The sequence below is a fragment of the Myxocyprinus asiaticus genome, chromosome 24 (genome assembly GCF_019703515.2).
Source record: "Myxocyprinus asiaticus isolate MX2 ecotype Aquarium Trade chromosome 24, UBuf_Myxa_2, whole genome shotgun sequence".
NCBI classification, from domain to species: Eukaryota; Metazoa; Chordata; class Actinopteri; order Cypriniformes; family Catostomidae; genus Myxocyprinus; species Myxocyprinus asiaticus.
Genome location: NC_059367.1, coordinates 1,216,814 through 1,236,668, shown reverse-complemented (window position 1 = coordinate 1,236,668; position 19,855 = coordinate 1,216,814). Strand labels below are relative to the sequence as shown.

Genomic DNA, 19,855 nt, shown 5'->3' with positions numbered 1-19,855 from the left:
AGAATATATGGAGGTAAACAGACTGTCTTGAGTATACAATAACACAAAAGTCCTGCAATTCAAAGGTCCAAAAGTTTAAGCTAGAAAAGAGTGGCTGTGACGAAGCAACCTTGAAACAACAAACTAGTTTGAAAAGTTTGAAGACAAACTTTAAGTTGGCTTGAAAAAGCCTTGCCTGAAAGTTTAAAAGCTTGGAGTGTGACGGACGGACGGACGGACAGACAGACAGATAGACAGATAGATAGATGATAGCATATTTTAGCATGTAGCTAGGTGTTTCTGACATGTAGCTAGGCATTGCTAGCATGTTTGTTAGAATGTTTAGCATGAAGCTTTGTGTTGCTAACATGTTGCTAGACATTGTTAGCATGTTTAAACATGTAGCTAGACATTGCTAGCATGTTGTTAGAATGTTTTAGCATGTTGCTAGGTGTTGCTAGCATGTTTAACATGTAGCTAGGCATTTCTAACATGTTTCTAGAATGTCTAGCATGAAGCTAGGTGTTGCTTGCATGTTGCTAGGCATTGTTATCATGTTTCAGCATCTAGCTAGGCATTGCTAGCATGTTGCTAGTATGTTTAGCATGAAGCTAGGTGTGATAAAATCGCTCACTGACCTTTTATGTGTAAAATTATATACAGGGCCGCCGCTGGCCAATACGATGCCCTATGCAGAGCTCCGCGATCATCGGATGGTTTGGGGGTTGGGTCGGGGGCGTGCACGATGAGAGTGTGGGGGTTGGCATGATGCGAGCGCGACGCGATCGTCTGTGTTCCGCAACTGAACGAATGATATCAAAGAGCTCATGTTTTGCATGACAGACTTCAATCCTTCAGACATATGTATACAGTATGATAATGTTGACATTTACTGTACACTTGTTTACATTAACGAGAGAGAACATTGTATAAAAAACGGACTTCTCGGCAGCTCTTCAGTATGAAACCGATCTAAACAGTGCACTTTCCTGTGCTCATCGCCCGATGTCAATTACATGCCAAGTTCCAACATACAAAATATATAGGATACCACAATAAATAAATGTACATTTTTCAAATCTGTTGTACTTGTATTTATTTATTGCCTCTAATTAATTTCCTGAATACTATTATTTACATATTATTTAAATAAAAAAATATATATACTTATTTTCTTTATGTAAATTTCAATAGAAATATAATTTATTATTGCTGACAATTACGTGAGACAAAAATAGGTTTGAACATCAACTTTTACAAGAAAACACTGAAATTCACCAACTTTTCAACACTTCTTTATACAAATTTAAAGGCTGCTTTTTGGATCAATAAAGGTCAACGCCATATTACATGACTACACAATGCTTTACAACCTACTAGCTAAGTCTTGCGTTAAGAACTGGTGGTGCAAACAAATTAAGCACTGACTAAGTCCCAACTTAAGTGAGACCTTAACACACAGCCGATACAACTCTACCCTGCTCTCTCGATCTGACTGGAGTCCCTCCTTCAATGTAAGTCTATGGGGTTTTTTCAGGTGAAAATAGTAAGTGTGATCTGTTAGTAAAGTAACAGCACATCTCTCAATAACACACATGATTTGAGGGATCATTCATGTTTGGAACAGGACCAGAGGTTTGAGCAAATCAGTAAGTTTTATTAGGGAGTATAGTAAGTGTTTTAATGATGTGAACACATGCTAACTCATGATGATTTAAGTATGTAAGTGTATATGTTTTTGTTTTGAGATGTTTGTACCTCTGTCAGCGTTCTCTTAAGTTCTCCCTCACATCTCTCCAGCTCTCGGCTCTTGTTGGTGTATGAGTCCTTAAAGCTGATCATGGTCTCCTCTCTCTCCTTCAGCTGGGCGTTCAGTTCCTTCATCTGACCCCTGAGGGCCACCATCTCACCCACCCGCTGGGTCACCTCATTCTGACTCTCCCTCAACTGCTGCTTGAGCAGAGAAATCTCACCTGCTTTCTGACACAACTGAACAAAATAAAGCACATTCTTAATCAAGTAGGTTTCCGGTTGCTTAACAGCTCCATTAATGATTATTTTAGTACTTTTGAGGAAGAATTATTTGTAAATATGAAATGCATTTCTTATTGCATTTACTGCCCTCTGCAGTCTGTTACCAAATTATTAGATAATTGCAGATTTCAACAGAGCAAATGTAACAAATCAGAAATAAATGCAATACAAATCTTGTAAATGGTGTGTTGACACAGAGCTTTTAGAGGCATGAACGCAATCCAATAATTTATATTTAACTCTATATTAAATAGCAAACAAAAAATGTAATAAAAAATAAAAAAAAAACATTCATTTACTATTTTATAAAAATACACTGATTTCAACTAAATTAATAAGGTGTATATCCCCATTCAGAAATCTCTATTGCCACATATGAACAGATATAGATGCTACAAGAGTCCAAAATGAGTCAAATCCCAGATGCGGGTTTGTTGTCCAACCAAAATCCCAATAATAACCAGAAAAAGTGAAATTTTGCTGCATAATGCGAGACTTTTGATTATAAACAAGCCTGAAATACACCGGGGACACTTATTTTGATTTCAGCTCACAAACACACAAGGGAACACAAAACATGCCCTCTTATAATCATCTACAATGAATTACAATAGAAACATTATAAACGAAACATTGTCATGTGGGCTAATTAATACTGTATGAGCAGTAATTCATCAACAGTAGATCATCAGAAAATGCACGTCAATTGTCATATGACTTTTTATAACATTTCGCATTAATAACCATGAATTAGTCCATAAGCAGTTATGGCGACAGAGTCTTGGCTCTGCTACAATGCTCTATATGTAAATATTTACCAAATTAAGCTTTTCTAGCCTATATGTTCACCGACGGGTTTTGGCCACAGAGGAAAACAAAGAATAAATAATAAATAAAAAAAAAAACAATCAGCATCGATTTTTGACGATATCCGATAGTTCCAAAAAGCAACTATCGGCACCGATTAATCGGTAAAACCGATATATCGGTCCACCTCTAATTTTGAAATATATGTACAAGTATGTGGCTTTTTGTTACAGTGAAAACCATATATGAACATATATTTCATATATGTGTTTTGCATGTATTGCCTAATCCATCCTGAAGAATTATCTGATTATTCGAGCCATTATTAGAGGTGCCCAACCTGAATTTATTTAAGATTTTAAGTAATGTTCAAACCTTTCAATAAATAAAATAAAGTTTGTATTTAATTTTGCATCGATTTTGTATATGTACCAACCCTTGCAGGTTCAAACCTACAACCTTTCAGTTATCAGCCCAGATCTTTCATACCACACAACCCCTAAACCAGTAGTTCTTAACCTAAAGTTGTGTCGCAGGTCTGTTCTGTATTTTCATCAAATTGTTTATGATGTGTCCAGGAGTGTTGATTATTCATGTTACAGACATTACATCAGAAATTAGCATAATTAATTCTGATTCAAAGTAATGTCCAGCATCATCCAATCACTGTCAATCATGTTAAAATAAAATGATACATTATAAATTGTGAATCTATGTACTGATTATCATTGTCACATGTCTGTCAAACATGTTGAGTGATCCAAACATCATCTGCAGCCTGAAACTGAACTTTTGATCAGATTTTAGGAGTGAATGCACTTAACTGCATAGAGAGCTATAGGATGCTCCCTTGCTCCCTATTTAGTGAATGACTTAACCTCCAGTGTGCTGTCTGTCTGCACTGGTCTCAGAACAGTTTGAAATGCACCTTATTTTCATCCTAACTCCATATAAAGCCTCTGAAAGACACATTTTCCAGTTTTTGGATGAACTCATTAATTCTCAGTGTGATAATACACAGACAGTGAATATTGGATATTTAAACTGAAAATGTGCCTATAGTCCACAAATGTGGTCATTGTGTTTAACAGCATGCCGATTCGTGATAAATTGCTCAAATTTTAAAAATGTCATATCGGATGAAACTAGAGACTCTAATCTTTTGACTCAAACAGGTTTCAATGTAAAAACTTAATTACCAGATGTAGTTTAGTTGCCGTTTATCCAAAAGACAAACTCAGCTGTGGTCAGAGCCATGTTGTTTGCTCACAAGTCTCTAACGTCGAAAGTTTAATCCTTTATTTACAGCCCAGAGTCTCCTGAACTGAGATCAGTTGGTTTAAATGAATTTAAATTATGCATAGCCTATAGCGAAGCCGAAATACAACATCCACGCATGTGGACGCGGGGTCGCACGAGGTTATTGTAAAGTGCTACCATCAAACTTATCATGCCATATAATCCTTTTAATAATAAAGAGACTCATTAATTAATGTTTAATAAGTTAATAGACTTACTAACAATGTCGGTACTGTGTTGGATCGCCACATCATGGCCAAAGCAAAACCAGTTTATGAACCTAAATGAATGATGGTTTACATTCTGAACCATTTGTTTCTAAAGTTCAGCTCACAGTGTTGTTTTGAATGACACTGACATTCATAAATGTGAAAGTTTCTCTCGAGCATCACTGTGTTGTAGTGTCTGTGTTTTGCTCCTCTCACCTCCCACTTGGTCTCCTCCAGACGGGGCAGAATATCAGCCTGCTCCTTTCTGTAATCCAGACACTTTCTCTCCAGCTCTTCTCTCTGGGCAAGCAGAGTGCTGATCTCCTCCTGCAGTCGCCCTTTATCCTGCTGCAGACGGACGATGTGTGCCTGTAGAGCTTGTTGTGTGCGCTGAGCCCGACGGGTCACCTGCTGCAGACGCCCAACGTAGTTCTGCCTCAAGTCCTCCATCTCACGCTTCCACACGCGCTGTTTCTCCTCAAACACCTGCACGATGGCCGCCTCGCTCTGGTCCAGGTTACTACGCATGTGCAACACCTGAGGAAGAGAGGTGAACAATGAGCACTGTAGTTTGTTAAAAGGGTCATATGATCATAAAAACTATTTTGGTCAATCAGTTAAAAAATCAGGGTTCCCACTCTTTTTGACTGATGAATTTGTATGACTTGTCCAGATCTTTGTGATCTGGATAACTGTACAGAGACTGAACTCTAAAAGAACAAATTCTAGTCAAAGAAATATATTAGAACTTCTGAAAATTACATTCACTTTTCCATGACTTTTAAAGGTTTAATTCACTTAAATAGAGTTTTCCAGGTCTGAAAAAAATATAATAAACAATCCAGACTGTGGGAGAACTGAAAAACATGTAGTCAAATTAAATGCATGATATGCAAAATAATTAATCAATTTAATCAATTATAATCACATATATCAATATATTTACTGAGAAAAAGCCTCTAAATAATTCAATGTGACAGACGAGTAAAACATTAAATTTACATTATAAAAAGTCAATATATTGTTTGTTTTTGCTTCCCAAAAAGTAATTGAAAAGTATTTTTTATCAACGTAAAGATTTATAATGACTTATATATTTATATGACAGTATAAAGGAAAGTGTATATTTTTAAGTCCTATAACTGGGTGACCATTTCTTTAAAGTTTTTTTTTTTTATCAACTTTTTGTCCTCAGTAGTTCATTTTAAATCATTCTCTGGTGTGAGAAATTAATTTGATAAAATACACATATATGGAGGACAAAACCTGCAAAAATAATACATAAATAAATACACAAATACATATATAAATAGGTAAATAAATCCATATATTTGTGCATAAATAAATATATAAATAATTAAATATGTGAGGATATGTACAAATAATTAAATAAATAAATGCACACATTAATGCAACATAATACAATAATAATGCAAAAATGTATGCATTTTAAAGGAAATGTAAAATTGAAAGTATTTCTATCATAATTCATTTATTTCTGTATGTAGTTCCGTATTTATTTTTCCTTCGTGCAACATGCTAATGAGAGGATGTCAATCGGACATCAGTAGACGGAAAGTGCTTCGCTTGACTATGACCTTAATAAAGACATTACCGAATTTTCACAGTCAGTAAATAAAAGTTTAGCAACTCTGCTATCAACCTTCTCTTCACCATGGTGAACCTGCAAACTCCCTCCAAAAACCATTGCACTTAGTATGGATAGTTTGACGGCTGCTGACATCCTCTCATTATGCATGTTGCGTGAAGGAAAAATAAAAACAGAACAGCATACAGAGATAAATGAATAATTAAAGAAATATAGAAATGTGGAATTAAAAAATCTACTTCAAATGTAGTATTTCCTTTAACAGTTTGCATTTCCCCAACTATTATTTATGTTTTATATTGTATTATTTTTGCATCGATTGGCGCATTTATTTATTTATATTTATTTATTTATTTATCTCCTCACACATTTAATTATTTAATTATTTATATATGCATGAATATGCAGATTTATTCATTTATTTCTTCATTTATTTGTGTATTTATTTATTTATAATTTTTTGCAGATTTGTCCTCCATACAAATATTCCATGTAGTCTCTAAATTAATATGAGCTCATAAAAGATGCACGCATAATAATTATAAAAACATTTCTTATTTTTTTATTTTTTATGGTTTTAGATGGAAATAAAGCAGGTCACACTGCAGGACATGTCAACATTACTAAAGCATTTTATGTCAGCTAGCTGAAAACAAATTCAATTAAAAAATGTAATCAAATGAACTGCATGATATGCTGATTAATTCTTCAGATTAATTACACATAATCAGATATTTCTTATAAAATCCTCAAGCCTCTAAATGAGGATATATCATTGAGTTAAGCATTGAACTGACATTACAAAATTTGGCTCTAGAAGTCAATATATTGTTTGTTTTTGTTTCTCAAAACGACTTTTTTTTTAGTCGACATCCTGATTTGATGTTATAATGTACATGAATGTATAAGCAAAACTGTATATTTTAGTTGCTGTAACTTTTCAACATTTCAATGAAGTATTTCATGACTTTTAATTAACTTTTTGCCTCCTCTAATTTATTTTAAATGGTCCTGTAATGTTGCAAATAATTCTCATAAAAACTCCACACATAAATCATAATTTTTCACTTTGATATTCTTATTTAACTGTATATATTTTTATTTTCTTTGTATATTTCTATACCTTTACACATATACTAACCAGTAATTTAAACCATATATACTTCCCATTCTACTTCTTGTGTATTCTACTCCTTACTTTTCTATTCAACTGGATGCAACACCTTGTTGAAGATAAACATAATTTTGTTGTTCCTGTACAATGACAATAAAGAACTTAACTTGACTTGACAAGGGGCTGTTCAAACCAAACACGTTCTTGCACTAAAAAATAAATAAATAAATAAATAGACGCAGATGTCTTAAAACACGTTTTTAACAATTAACATTTTTAACTTGACAATGCATCTAAAAAAAAAAAAAAAAACACAGAGATGATGCAAAATGGTCAAAGAAGACCATCTAGTGCATGTTTACATATAAAAACAACTGAAAAACAGCATGGACGAACACAAAACACATTTGGTGTGAACAGTCCCTAATAATTATTAAAGGTAAAAAATGATGCAATGATTTTCCCCCCCAATAAAAGGCTTCCATTCCGGATCGTTCCACCCCTGGCCATCTGTAACACTCACCTCCTGTTCCTTCTCCCAGAGTCTGTCCTCCAGGTCTTGGATGATGTCATCAGTGGATGCTGAGGGCTGGACCATTCCACTGTTGTTGGTCAGATGACAGAGTCTCCGATAGGACAAGCAGCTCTTGCCAGAGGAGGACTGGCAACTGTCTGACACACTTAGGCCGTTCTGATACTTCGGTTTGTCCACTTTATCCAGCGCAGCCGCTGTGGTGCCCAGTCTGTTGATGTGACTGGTTGAGGCACTGAGCGGGCCGAGAGCTTGCGGGGGTCCATAACTCAAACCTGGCCCCGCGTAAGTGGGCAAACTGGTCAGAGAGTTCCGTCCCGAGTCAGACATGCCGCCCTGGCCATCAGTCCCACTGGAGGGGTCTCTATCTGGACTGTCCTGCTCACAGAGGGACTGTGGGGCGTCAGAGCCATCTCCACTCCCAGCAGAACGAGCTCCGCTTCCAGACTGACCAACCAGGTTCTGCAAGGAATGAAAGCTCTTGGGCACAACGGGTTTGAAGGCGGAGGGGCGAATCAGCGCAGAAGTGTTCTGAAAGAGAAAATAAAGCTGAGTCTCTATATACTGCATAATTAAACAGTCCTCAAAAATAGATATATACTGATTATAGTATATATCTGATAGTAGATTATACTGATAATGATCTATCTACGTAAAATTTTTGTTTTCATTGGAGGAAAATGCGGTTCTAGTGTGGATGAGAGGTGTAAACATAGCAAAATTAATGGGCTCTATTTTAAGAGCACTAGCGATAAACACAACGCTATGCCACAAGTCATATGCGCAGAGTCAATGGGCATAGCCATGAAGTTTTAGTATTTTCGTGCGTGCATGCGTAAGTCTAGGCACAAGTGGGTTTGGCAAAATTGCACGTGCAAAGCGCTAATGGGCTGGTTCAAGTGCGATTTAATTCTTCTCCAGTTATTCCACCATCTGCATCCTATTATATAGTCCATTCCCTCAAGCACCAGTGATGTAAACAAAGACAGCACATTCATAAGAAGTTGCTAATGTAAATGGACCGTATGCAATGAATTAGAAGAATCGAAATATGGACTTACGTTCTTTTGTGCATTAACTGCGTTCTTTTTAAATCAGACACGCTCCTTTTATACGCATTGGACAATGTGATTCTCATCAGGATTTAGATTTTTACTCTTAAATTATAGAGAATGTAAGTATTATTAATCATTGATCAAGTGACACAAATCATGGTTAGGCCCCATGAAATCAAAATGAAAGTTTTGCTGGTTTTAGTCCATATCGACAGGATTTAAGGTCATCTTTATGCTGGTTTACCTCTAAACGTTGACAAAAGGCTTTCTCAGAAGTTATAAGCATTTAAAATCTGCCATCTCTCTTCTGGCTAAAAAGACGCAGCAACACACAAGACGTCAGATAAAGGTTCAGAAACCTTGTCCAATCAAATGCCTTCTAGAACTAAAACGGACCCTCCCCCTTCATCTGTTCAGCACGCAGGGCTGTAACTGGTGCTGATAATGCCTTCGCAGGGCACTTCGAAGGGAACACACTCCATGCTGTAGGGTTATTCCAAACAGGTTTTCCAGTAAGAATCGCTTAAAAAGTGAGTTCTGACTGACCGTTATCACCTTTCAGCCATCTGAAGCTCTCGCAGTGGAAGGGAAGGGAATAGGCATAGGGATGATCACTTGGGAATGGGACGTGTCAACGTGGGAGCTGGACGCGAGAGAAGTTGCTGGAGTTTATTTATATTTTGTATGCAGCTAAAGGGGTATAGAACACCAGCAAGTGTTCTTTATTACTTATGCTGAGTGTACTGTGAAATAAAGCATAGATATATTATCTTTTACTTGCATGTTTGACATTCATCTTGCAAAACGGCTCCAGCCTCGTCGAAAGCGAAGACCGCGTTGTGCTGTGTGCATTTGTGGGCTGGTTATGAATTAATGCTGTCAGATCATCGTTTCGTTCTAAAAGTCAGTGGAAAAGCTGGCTGGTATTGAGATCGCTTCTCAAGTTTCCCCTGTAAGCGGCTCTGACATTAGCAGCATAGTGGAAAGAGGTGTGTGGATATCTGTAAAATAAAGCCTATTGGCTATTTAAAAAAATGTGATGAGTCTTTTGACATGCCCCGCCCCCACTTCCTGTTTCAGAAGGAAATACATCAAAACACCAGATTGAACCGCGCTTGTCAAAGCACTTCACGGGGCCTTTAACAGTGATTGTATCGGCCTTCCAGGTTAAGCTGTGGATTTTTGCATGTACTTCACTTCTACGGGTCAATTTTGCCTTAAAAATTTAATTCATTTATTGAAACCAAAAAAATTAAACCAAACATATTTCTAAATTCAAATTACTCTTTAAACAAAATGAAAATATAATCAAAATAACAAAGTGGTCAAAAAATCCTATATAAACGTTTCTGAAACATCTTAACGCAATGAGCTATTTCTCAGGAAAATCGCAAATTGCCACTTCATTAACATACAGTAAACCCACAGATAGCACAAACACTCCCACCCACGCCCATTTGCCCTTTGTGATGGCATGAAAATTGCACTTAGGACTAGTGCTCTCACGAAAATTAAATAAGAAGTTGCGCACAGACACTGCGCCTAGCGTGTGTCACAAATATAGAGCCCGGTGTGTTTTGAAAGGAAAAGTGTGGATTGACCTGAGGCTGCACATTCTGCCTAACATCTCCTTTAGTGTTCCTTGAAAGACATATAACATCGCTTAACAACTAGAACTAGTGGATTTTGCCAATATGATAACTAAGGTGGTCGAGTAGGCCGATAACCGATTAATCATCAATAGTTTTTAAAATAATTTTTTTTATAGTGTTCAACTTTTTTCTTAGTCTTTCCATACTACAACGGGCACAGAGAGAGGCTACACGAGTCCAAAATGAACAAAATTCCAGAGTCAGTCTATTGTGCAACTAAATCTCAATAATAGCCAGAAAAAATTAAGGACTTTTAACTATAAACAAGTCCGAAATACAATCACTTATTTCAGGACTCTTATTTTGAAATGATGTAGAATTGGCTTAGTTAGAATTCTCTATATTTAAGTATTTACCAAATTAAGCATTTATAGCCAATATTCACCAGATTGAGGATTTTATACATCACCAGGTAAGGTTTTTTATTATTATTCACAAGAAAGTTAGAGACACGATGTACAGTTGTGCTCAAAAGTTTGCATACCCTGGCAGAAATTGTGAAATTTTGGCATTGATTTTGAAAATATGACTGATCATGCAAAAAAAACAGTCTTTTATTTAAGGATAGTGATCATATGAAGCCATTTATTATCACATAGTTGTTTGGCTCCTTTTTAAAACATAATGATAACAGAAATCACCCAAATGGCCCTGATCAAAAGTTTACATACCCTTGAATGTTTGGCCTTGTTACAGACACACAAGGTGACACACACAGGTTTAAATGGCAATTAAAGGTTAATTTCCCACACCTGTGGCTTTTTAAATTGCAATTAGTGTCTGTGTATAAATAGTCAATGAGTTTGTTAGCACTCACGTGGATGCACTGAGCAGGCTAGATACTGAGACATGGGGAGCAGAAAATTACCGTCAAAAGACCTGCGTAACAAGGTAATGGAACTTTATAAAGATGGAAAAGGATATAAAAAGATATCCAAAGCCTTGAAAATGCCAGTCAGTACTGTTCAATCACTTATTAAGAAGTGGAAAATTCAGGGATCTCTTGATACCAAGCCAAGGTCAGGTAGACCAAGAAAGATTTCAGCCACAACTGCCAGAAGAATTGTTCAGGATACAAAGAAAAACCCACAGGTAACCTCAGGAGAAATACAGGCTGCTCTGGAAAAAGACGGTGTGGTTGTTTCAAGGAGCACAATACGACGATACTTGAACAAAAATGAGCTGCATGGTCGAGTTGCCAGAAAGAAGCCTTTACTGCGCCAATGCCACAAAAAAGCCCCGTTACAATATGCCCGACAACACCTTGACATGCCTCACAGCTTCTGGCACACTGTAATTTGGAGTGACGAGACCAAAACAGAGCTTTATGGTCACAACCATAAGCGCTATGTTTGGAGAGGGGTCAACAAGAATACCATCCCCACTGTGAAGCATGGTGGAGGCTCACTGATGTTTTGGGGGTGTGTGAGCTCTAAAGGCACGGGGAATCTTGTGAAAATTGATGGCAAGATGAATGCAGCATGTTATCAGAAAATACTGGCAGACAATTTGCATTCTTCTGCACGAAAGCTGCGCATGGGACGCTCTTGGACTTTCCAGCATGACAATGACCCTAAGCACAAGGTCAAGTTGACCCTCCAGTGGTTACAGCAGAAAAAGGTGAAGGTTCTGGAGTGGCCATCACAGTCTCCTGACCTTAATATCATCGAGCCACTCTGGGGAGATCTCAAACGTGCGGTTCATGCAAGACGACCAAAGACTTTGCATGACCTGGAGGCATTTTGCCAAGACGAATGGGCAGCTATACCACCTGCAAGAATTTGGGGCCTCATAGACAACTATTACAAAAGACTGCATGCTGTCATTGATGCTAAAGGGGGCAATACACAGTATTAAGAACTAAGGGTATGCAGACTTTTGAACAGGGGTCATTTCATTTTTTTCATTGTTGCCATGTTTTCTTTAAAAATATATTACCAGTTCTCCAAGGGTATGCAAACTTTTGAGCACAATTGTATATGCCGTGGTGTAGTCACATTTTTCTTTGTATGCTCTTGCTTCAATTTAGTACACTTCTTGATTTATCAATCAAAATAACAAAATATGCATTAAAGTGTAAAAATATGAATTAATATTATCAATGACAATATGACAATGATGTAACAAATCCCCACAAGGTGTCAGTGATTATTTTTATTTCACTTCTAGAGGCTGATGTTATATTGTCATAATTAAAAATTATAAACAAGATAAAAAAATCAGCAACTATCGGCATAGATTTTTGCAGATAACAGAGAGTTCTAAAAAGCAACTATCGGCACTGATTAATCGGTAAAACCGATGTATCGGTCTACCTCTATTAATAACATTTGGTATGATTATGGTAGATCTGTCGTGAAAAGTTTATACGTTATCATTAAAAATCTATTTCTGATTTAATAATTAATGAGATCCCTACTGTTAGAATAGAAGTGTAGACAATAATATTAGAGATTAGAAGTGCATATTTTACGGTTTCAGTCAAACCTGCTCGAGTTTCCCAGAGACGGTGAGAATCTTGGGTGGTGTGCGACTGTCTCTCTTTGTATTGTTGCCATCTCTGCCCTTCACTGGTGCCACGACATCACGATTCTTCACCGCACCATGACCCACGATGTTACTGCAGACGTCTAGAGATACCCCTCCTACCACTCTGTGTCCATCCCTGCGGCGTGCGCCGTTACCCTCCAGCCCATTGCAGTTGGTGGGAAGCCGCTCCAGGTGAGAGGAGGTGCTGTTGAGCTGGACTCGATCCGTGGTGAAGCTGCTGCCCCCTCGCTCATCGCTGGAGCCCTCTGAGGTGGATGGGGGTGCATGGAGACGCTCGGCGCTGCAGCTGCGGTCGGCAGGCCCGCGGCGGGAGAGTGGCGGACCACGGGGGAGGGTGGTGCGCGTGCCCACACTCTTCATGGCAAACTCCTGCTCGCCGGCCACCCCGCTGCCAACACTGCCCATCCTGCAGGAACCCGAGCGTCAGTCAAACCAGCAACCATTTGTATGAGCCATTACAGCTGCCGTACCTCCATTCAGATGACTTCAACACTGCAGAGAGAAAGAAAAAACGTTTAATTTCCCGCTGAAAATAAAAACAGATTTAAATCAGCTAAACCTGATCAGCTAAAACACACCCAAAACCCCTCTAAAAGCTAGACCAGCTAATGAGCATAGTCTGGTTCTTATTTTTCAGCAGGGTTAGAAGACGCTTTTATCCAAAGTGACTTATAAATAATCAATATTCTGGGTTCAATACAAGTGAAGTTCAGTCGACAGCATTCGTGGCATAATGTTGATTACCACAGAAATGTATTTCGACTCGTTCCTCCTTTTCTTTAACAAAAGCAAAAATCTGTTACAGTGAGATGAGTCAAAAAAAAAATGTCCATGGTAATCAACATTATGCCACAAATGCTGTTGATTGAGCTTAACTTGTATTGAACCCAGAATATTCCTTAAAAAAGGCAGTCGCAATTCAAACTTATGTGTTCTCATGAAAGTGATTTTGTGTCTCTTTGTCTTGGTTTCGGTTTAGAGCTTAACTGCGGTGACACTGGGTTTTGAGCATGCAAAATTAGTGGACAGGATGTGATGTCACAAACATCTTTGGAGAGCATTCACAGCACTTTGTTGTCTCACACTGCCACTATTTCGGAGATGGTGATGGCTCTCAACGACTACAGCAGCAAGACTGCTGAGTTGGAGAACGAAGTCGCTTCATTAAAGGCCAATTTAACAGCTGCGTCAGATTTAAACACAATGCTTAACTCAGCTGTGGATGACTTGGTGTCCCAATCAAAGCAACAGAACCTACGGATGGTAGGATTTCTGGAGGGGATTGAGGGTAGAAATGCAAGGGAATTCATGATAGATTTTCTTTAAAACTATGGGAGATGCTCTGTCAACCCCCCTGAAATTGATCATGCTCATCGGAGTCTGGTATCCAGGCACCATCAAGACGATAAACAGTGACCGATCATCGTCAGATTTCACCAGTTTTTGGATCACATATCCAAATGGTGATGTGCTGGGCCAAGGAGCACAAAGACATCTCATGTCAAGGTCATATCATAAAGGTCTATGTGGACTTCAGCGCAGGTGTCGTTAAGAAACGTGCAGCCTTCAACAAAGTAAACTCAAGTCTCTATAAGAAGGGAATATGCTTCAGCATGGTTTATGCAGCTCGTCTGCGCATCACTCACAATGGTGAGCATGTTTTTGACTCTCCGGAGGCGGCTGAATGGTACTATCAGGAACATATTCATAATGGATAATGTTTAACTATGCTGCTTTAAGAGTTAAAGTAGGTTTACTCCACCATGCATTTTAAACTCAGTTAGACTTTAACATTTAATCATCTAATTAAAACATGTAATTTTAACATTTAATCTCCCCATCAAGTCTCATGCAAAGCATGCTGGAAAATGTCTGGGAATGCCCAATTATTGTTTTTCACCATGATTTTAACAAAAGTTTACCGTAAAAGTACATGCAATCTCTTGTTAGACATAATATACATTTTTACCATAAATTATTTGGTACTTTTACATCTAAAAACATTTTTTTTTTTTACAATATTTTACTGTAAAATCACATGTATTGTCTTATATGTTATCATTTTTTACTGTATATGTTAAGGTTACTACCTGCTAACCAATTAAAGTTTTTTACAGTAGCATTTTTGCATTCTTTTTCTGTTAAATTACACACATTTTTTACAGTTATAGTAATCCCAACATAAATGGATTCAGTAAACTTGTATACTGAATTTCTACAGTAAGGATTTTTCACCAAATTCAATTTTGTTTGCTTTCATTTTAATGAATTAAACTGAATGAGCAGCAAAAATGTATTTTACTTTGGAGTTTACAGATTCATTTTGACACTTATTTGTTGAGTTTCTTCATTATTATGAATACAGCATAAACTTAATATCTTGTGTTGGAAATGTAGCGACAAATAAAGTACAAAATATTAAGGATTTTTTTTTTTTTTTTTTTTCAATGAGCAATATTTGCTGAAAATGTAAATTTGTTGTGAATAAATGTATTTTTATGGGAATTGAACACTTTTATTAAAAAGTGTTAAATAAATGTTCAATTCTACTGTATTGTCTCTGTAAAAATAAAACAAATTTACAGTGGAATAAATCTTTTTTATAGACATCTCAGGTAAAATTTCATTTTCACATGTGAAAAACATGACATTTACCTTCATTTAAAGAAGAATGCCTGTTTTTGTCAGTAACACATATTTTTAGTTAAGTAACAGGGAAAACGTAAATTTGGTGTAAATAAATGTATTTTAGGGGAATTTCGCACTTTTAATGAAAAATGGGGAATGTTAAATGAAACTGTATTTTCTCTGTAAAAATATATTTATTTGTTTACAGTGTATTGTTAAGCATTAACAAATTATTTTATATCCAATGCAGACTATTTTGGACCCTTAGGGGCGTTATGTTATAGTTGTTGGCTCTCTTTTTCATACATCAGTTGTGCTGGTGAATATTTATGCCCCAAACTAGGATAATCCCAAATGTTTAACTTACCTCTTCTCCTCTATTCCAAATTTGGACTCCCATCATCCTATCTTGTGTGGAGATTTTAATTGTGTTATGGACCCGAAGTTATGGACCCAAATCCCAAAACTCTAGAACAAACAGCTATGGCTAAGGCAGTATCTGCATTCATGGGTCAGATTGTATGTGTTGATCCATGGCGTTTTCTTCACCCGTCAAAAAAGGAATTCTCTTTTTTTTCTAATGTACACCAATCTTATTCGCATATTGATTACTTTCTATTAGATAAAGCTCTCTTGCCTTCAGTTAATTCTTCTGAATATTCAGCTATTGTTATCTCTGATCATGCTCCACACACTCTTAACCTGAATCTCACTTACAGCACAAGCAGGGTTAATCAATGGAGGTTTGATTCAGGATTATTAGCAGATAAACAATTTTGTGAGTATATCAGCACTAACATCAATGTGTTTATTTTTTATTTTATTTTATTTATTTATTTTGTTTTAATCCCCCTTTCTCCCAATTTGGAATGCCCAATTCCCACTACTTAGTAGGTCCTCATGGTGGCGCGGTTACATGCCTCAATCTGGGTGGCGGAGGACAAGTCTCAGTTGCCTCTGCTTCTGAGACCGTCAATCCGTGCATTTTATCACGTGGCTCGTTGTGCATGACACCGTGGAGACTCACAGCATGTGGAGGCTCATGCTACTCTCCACGATCCTCGCACAACTTACCACACGCCCCATTGAGAGCGAGAACCACTAATCGTGACCACGAGGAGGTTACCCCATGTGACTCTTCCCTCCCTAGCAACCAGGCCAATTTGGTTGCTTAGGAGACCTGGCTGGAGTCACTCAGCACACCCTGGATTTGAACTCATGACTCCAGGGGTGATAGACAGCGTCAATACTCACTGAGCTACCCAGGCCCCCAACATCGATGTGTTTATTAAGACCAATAGGTCAACATCTGCTTCTCCTTTTTTGTTATGGGAAACCTTTAAAACAGTGATCCATGGGTATATTTCATACACTGGTTATAAGAACAAGCAAAGGAAACAAAAGCTGCAAGACCTAGTTAAATCGATCACTGAAATTGATGAGCAGCACTCTAATAACCTCACTCCTGAGCTGTGGGCTAGGCTCTTGGCATCCCAGTTAAAGGGACTAGCTGCCTTCCATTTAATTACTCGGGTTTATGACTCATCCCGCACCTTAATCACAAATCCATCAGACATTAATGATGTTGTATCTTCTTTTTACTCTGACCTTTATAAATCAGAATCACCTAAAGATGATTTCATCATGGAACATTTTTTAGATGGCTTAGACATTCCACATATTGATACAGATATAGCAAATGATCTTGATTAACCTCTAGATTTAGATGAGATTGCGAATGGTCTCTAGCACATGCAAGGCGGTAAGGCAGCAGGGCCAGATGGCTTTCCAATTGAATTCTACAAAAGGTTTGCTGAACAGCTGGCACCTTTATTGTTATATATGTACAATGATTCTTTTTTTTCTCCCCAATTTGGAATGCCCAATTCCCGATGCGCTCTAAGTCCTCATGGTAGCGTAGTGACTTGCTTCAATCCGGGTGGCAGAGGACAAATCTCAGTTGCCCTCACGTCTGAGACCATCAATCCGCACATCTTATCACGTGGCTTGTTGAGCGTGTTACCGCGGAGACATAGCGCGTGTGGAGGCTTCACGCCACTCACCACACGCCCCACCAAGAGCGAGAACCACATTATAGTGACCACGAGGAGGTTAACCCAACATGACTCTACCAACCCTAGCAACCGGGCCAATTGGTTGCTTAGGAGACCTGGCTGGAGTCACTCAGCACGCCCTGGATTTGAACTTGCAACTCCAGGTGTGGTAGTCAGCGTCTTTACCTTCTGAGTTACCCAGGCACCCCTGTACAATGATTTTTTAAAGAATGGTTCTCTTCCCCTAACTCTTACTCAGGCCCAGAAGAACCCAGAAGAATGAGGTAGTTGGAGGCCAGTAAGCTTGTTAAATTCAGATGTGAATTTGTTAGCTAAGGTGCTGGCTTACCGTCTGGATCCTTGTCTACCTAAAATAGTCTCTGAAGATCAGACTGGTTTTATCAGGGGACGGCAATTATCATCAAATATTCTGCAACTCTTAAATATTATTCTTTCTCCATCCACCACTCCAGCCGGTAAGATAGTCATTTATTTGCATGCAGAGAGGGCCTTCGACCGGGTTTAGTGGAATTAGGTACTTGTCAAGTGTGTCCTCTGTCACCTTTATTATTCACTTTAGCAATGGAACCGCTCTCCATAGCTCTGAAAAGCTCACAGTTCTTGTTAAGGGAGGGATAGAACATCGTGTTTCGCTCTATGCTGATGACCTCCTGCTCTATATTTCGGATCCTGTTGGTATGGTTCCAGATATTATACATATTCTTAACACCTTTGGAGCTTTTTCAGGATATAAGCTTAATATAAATAAAAGTGAGTGTTTTCCGGTAAATAACGCATCTAAACAAATTCAAGTTGGGGTGTTGGCATTTCGTTTATCTTCCACACAGTTTCATGACTTGGGTGTAAATATTTCACATTCATTTGATTATTATATCAGAATAACTTTACTAAATAGTTAGCTCAAGTTAAATCGGATTTACAGCGCTGGGATCAGTTACCTCTTACACTAATTGGTGGAATTCAGTCAGTTAAAATGAATGTTTTACCTAGGTTTTTGTTTCTCTTTCAGACACTTCCAGTGTTTCTACCCAAATCCTTTTTTAAATTGTTGGATGGGGCTATTTCCACATGCATATGGCAGGGAAGATCTCCCCAAATCTCCAGAGAAATAAAAAAGTTGGGGGTCTAGCTCTGCCTAATTTCATGGTTTATTATTGGGCAGCAAATATTAGCAAGATTCATAGTTGGTATAACTCCCCTGATACAGATTGGTGTAGGGTAGAAGTGCAGCTCTGCTCTCCATCTTCGCTTTCTGTCTTGGTGTGTGCTCCTTTGTCAACTCGCCCCTCAATTACACAACAAATTTGGTTGTACGCACTACTCTCAGTATATAAGCAATTCAACATTTTAAACTTGCTTCTTCTCTTTATGGTCCTATATGTAATAATCATTTGTTTGTGCCCTCAATTTTTTTATTGTGCTTATCATCTGTGGAAAAACAGAGGCCTTTCTTATTTTTCTGATCTGTATACATCAGTGGAGTTTTTGCATCTTTTTCTGACCTTGCTGGAATTTTTTGTGTATATCAGCACTAACATCAATGTGTTTATTTTTTATTTTATTTTATTGATTTATTTTGTTTTAATCCCCCTTTCTCTCAATTTGGAATGCCCAATTCCCACTACTTAGTAGGTCCTCGTGGTGGTGCGGTTACTCACCTTAATCCGGGTGGTGGAGGACAAGTCTCAGTTGCCTCCGCTTCTGAGACCGTCAATCTGTGCATCTTATCACGTGACTCGTTGTGCATGACACCGCAGAGACTCACAGCATGTGGAGGCTCATGCTACTCTCCGCGATCCACGCACAGCTCACCACACGCCCCATTGAGAGCGAGAACCACTAATCATGACCACGAGGAGGTTACCCCATGTGACTCTACCCTCCCTAGCAACTGGGCCAATTTGGTTGCTTAGGAGACCTGGCTGGAGTCACTCAGCACACCCTGGATTCGAACTCGCAACTCCAGGGGTGATAGTCAGCATTAATACTCACTGAGCTACCCAGACCCCCCTTGCTGGAAAATGTAATATACCCCAGTCTAATTTGTTTCGCTATTTTCAAGTGCGTAATTTCACTCGTTCTCATTGTCCTTCTTTTTCCAGATTTGTCTGAACCCTCTCTATGTGAAACATGTCTAATTCAGAAACTTGGCTCTGTATCCATTTTATACCATTTAATTCTTTCTTACATACTGCCGTCTACCTCTCTGTTTAAACATCAACGGGAAATGGAACTCAGACGTGGTTTGGATCAGGATTGGTGGGAGAATGCTGCTGGCAGGTTAATTCTTCATCATCTTGTGCCAGACTGAG

At 38.1% G+C, this 19,855-nt stretch overlaps 2 protein-coding genes across 5 annotated transcripts in view; both read right to left on the bottom strand.

Moving 5' to 3' along the window:
- The window catches only part of LOC127414591 (fatty acid binding protein 1-B.1-like), a 932,240-nt gene that overhangs the window by 867,772 nt on the left and 44,613 nt on the right, over positions 1–19,855 (bottom strand). The gene's annotated exons all lie outside the window — the stretch shown is intronic.
- LOC127414555 (leucine zipper putative tumor suppressor 3-like) overlaps positions 1–19,855 on the bottom strand; it is a 28,036-nt gene that overhangs the window by 1,474 nt on the left and 6,707 nt on the right. For both annotated transcript variants that reach the window (XM_051652665.1, XM_051652666.1), the window contains exons 2-5: positions 12,778–13,332; positions 7,575–8,114; positions 4,545–4,865; positions 1,738–1,968 (exon numbers count right to left, since the gene is read on the bottom strand). In XM_051652665.1, coding sequence (XP_051508625.1) covers positions 1,738–1,968; positions 4,545–4,865; positions 7,575–8,114; positions 12,778–13,245 — 1,560 coding nt within the window. In that variant the 5' untranslated portion in view covers positions 13,246–13,332. The remainder of the gene's footprint in view (positions 1–1,737; positions 1,969–4,544; positions 4,866–7,574; positions 8,115–12,777; positions 13,333–19,855) is intronic.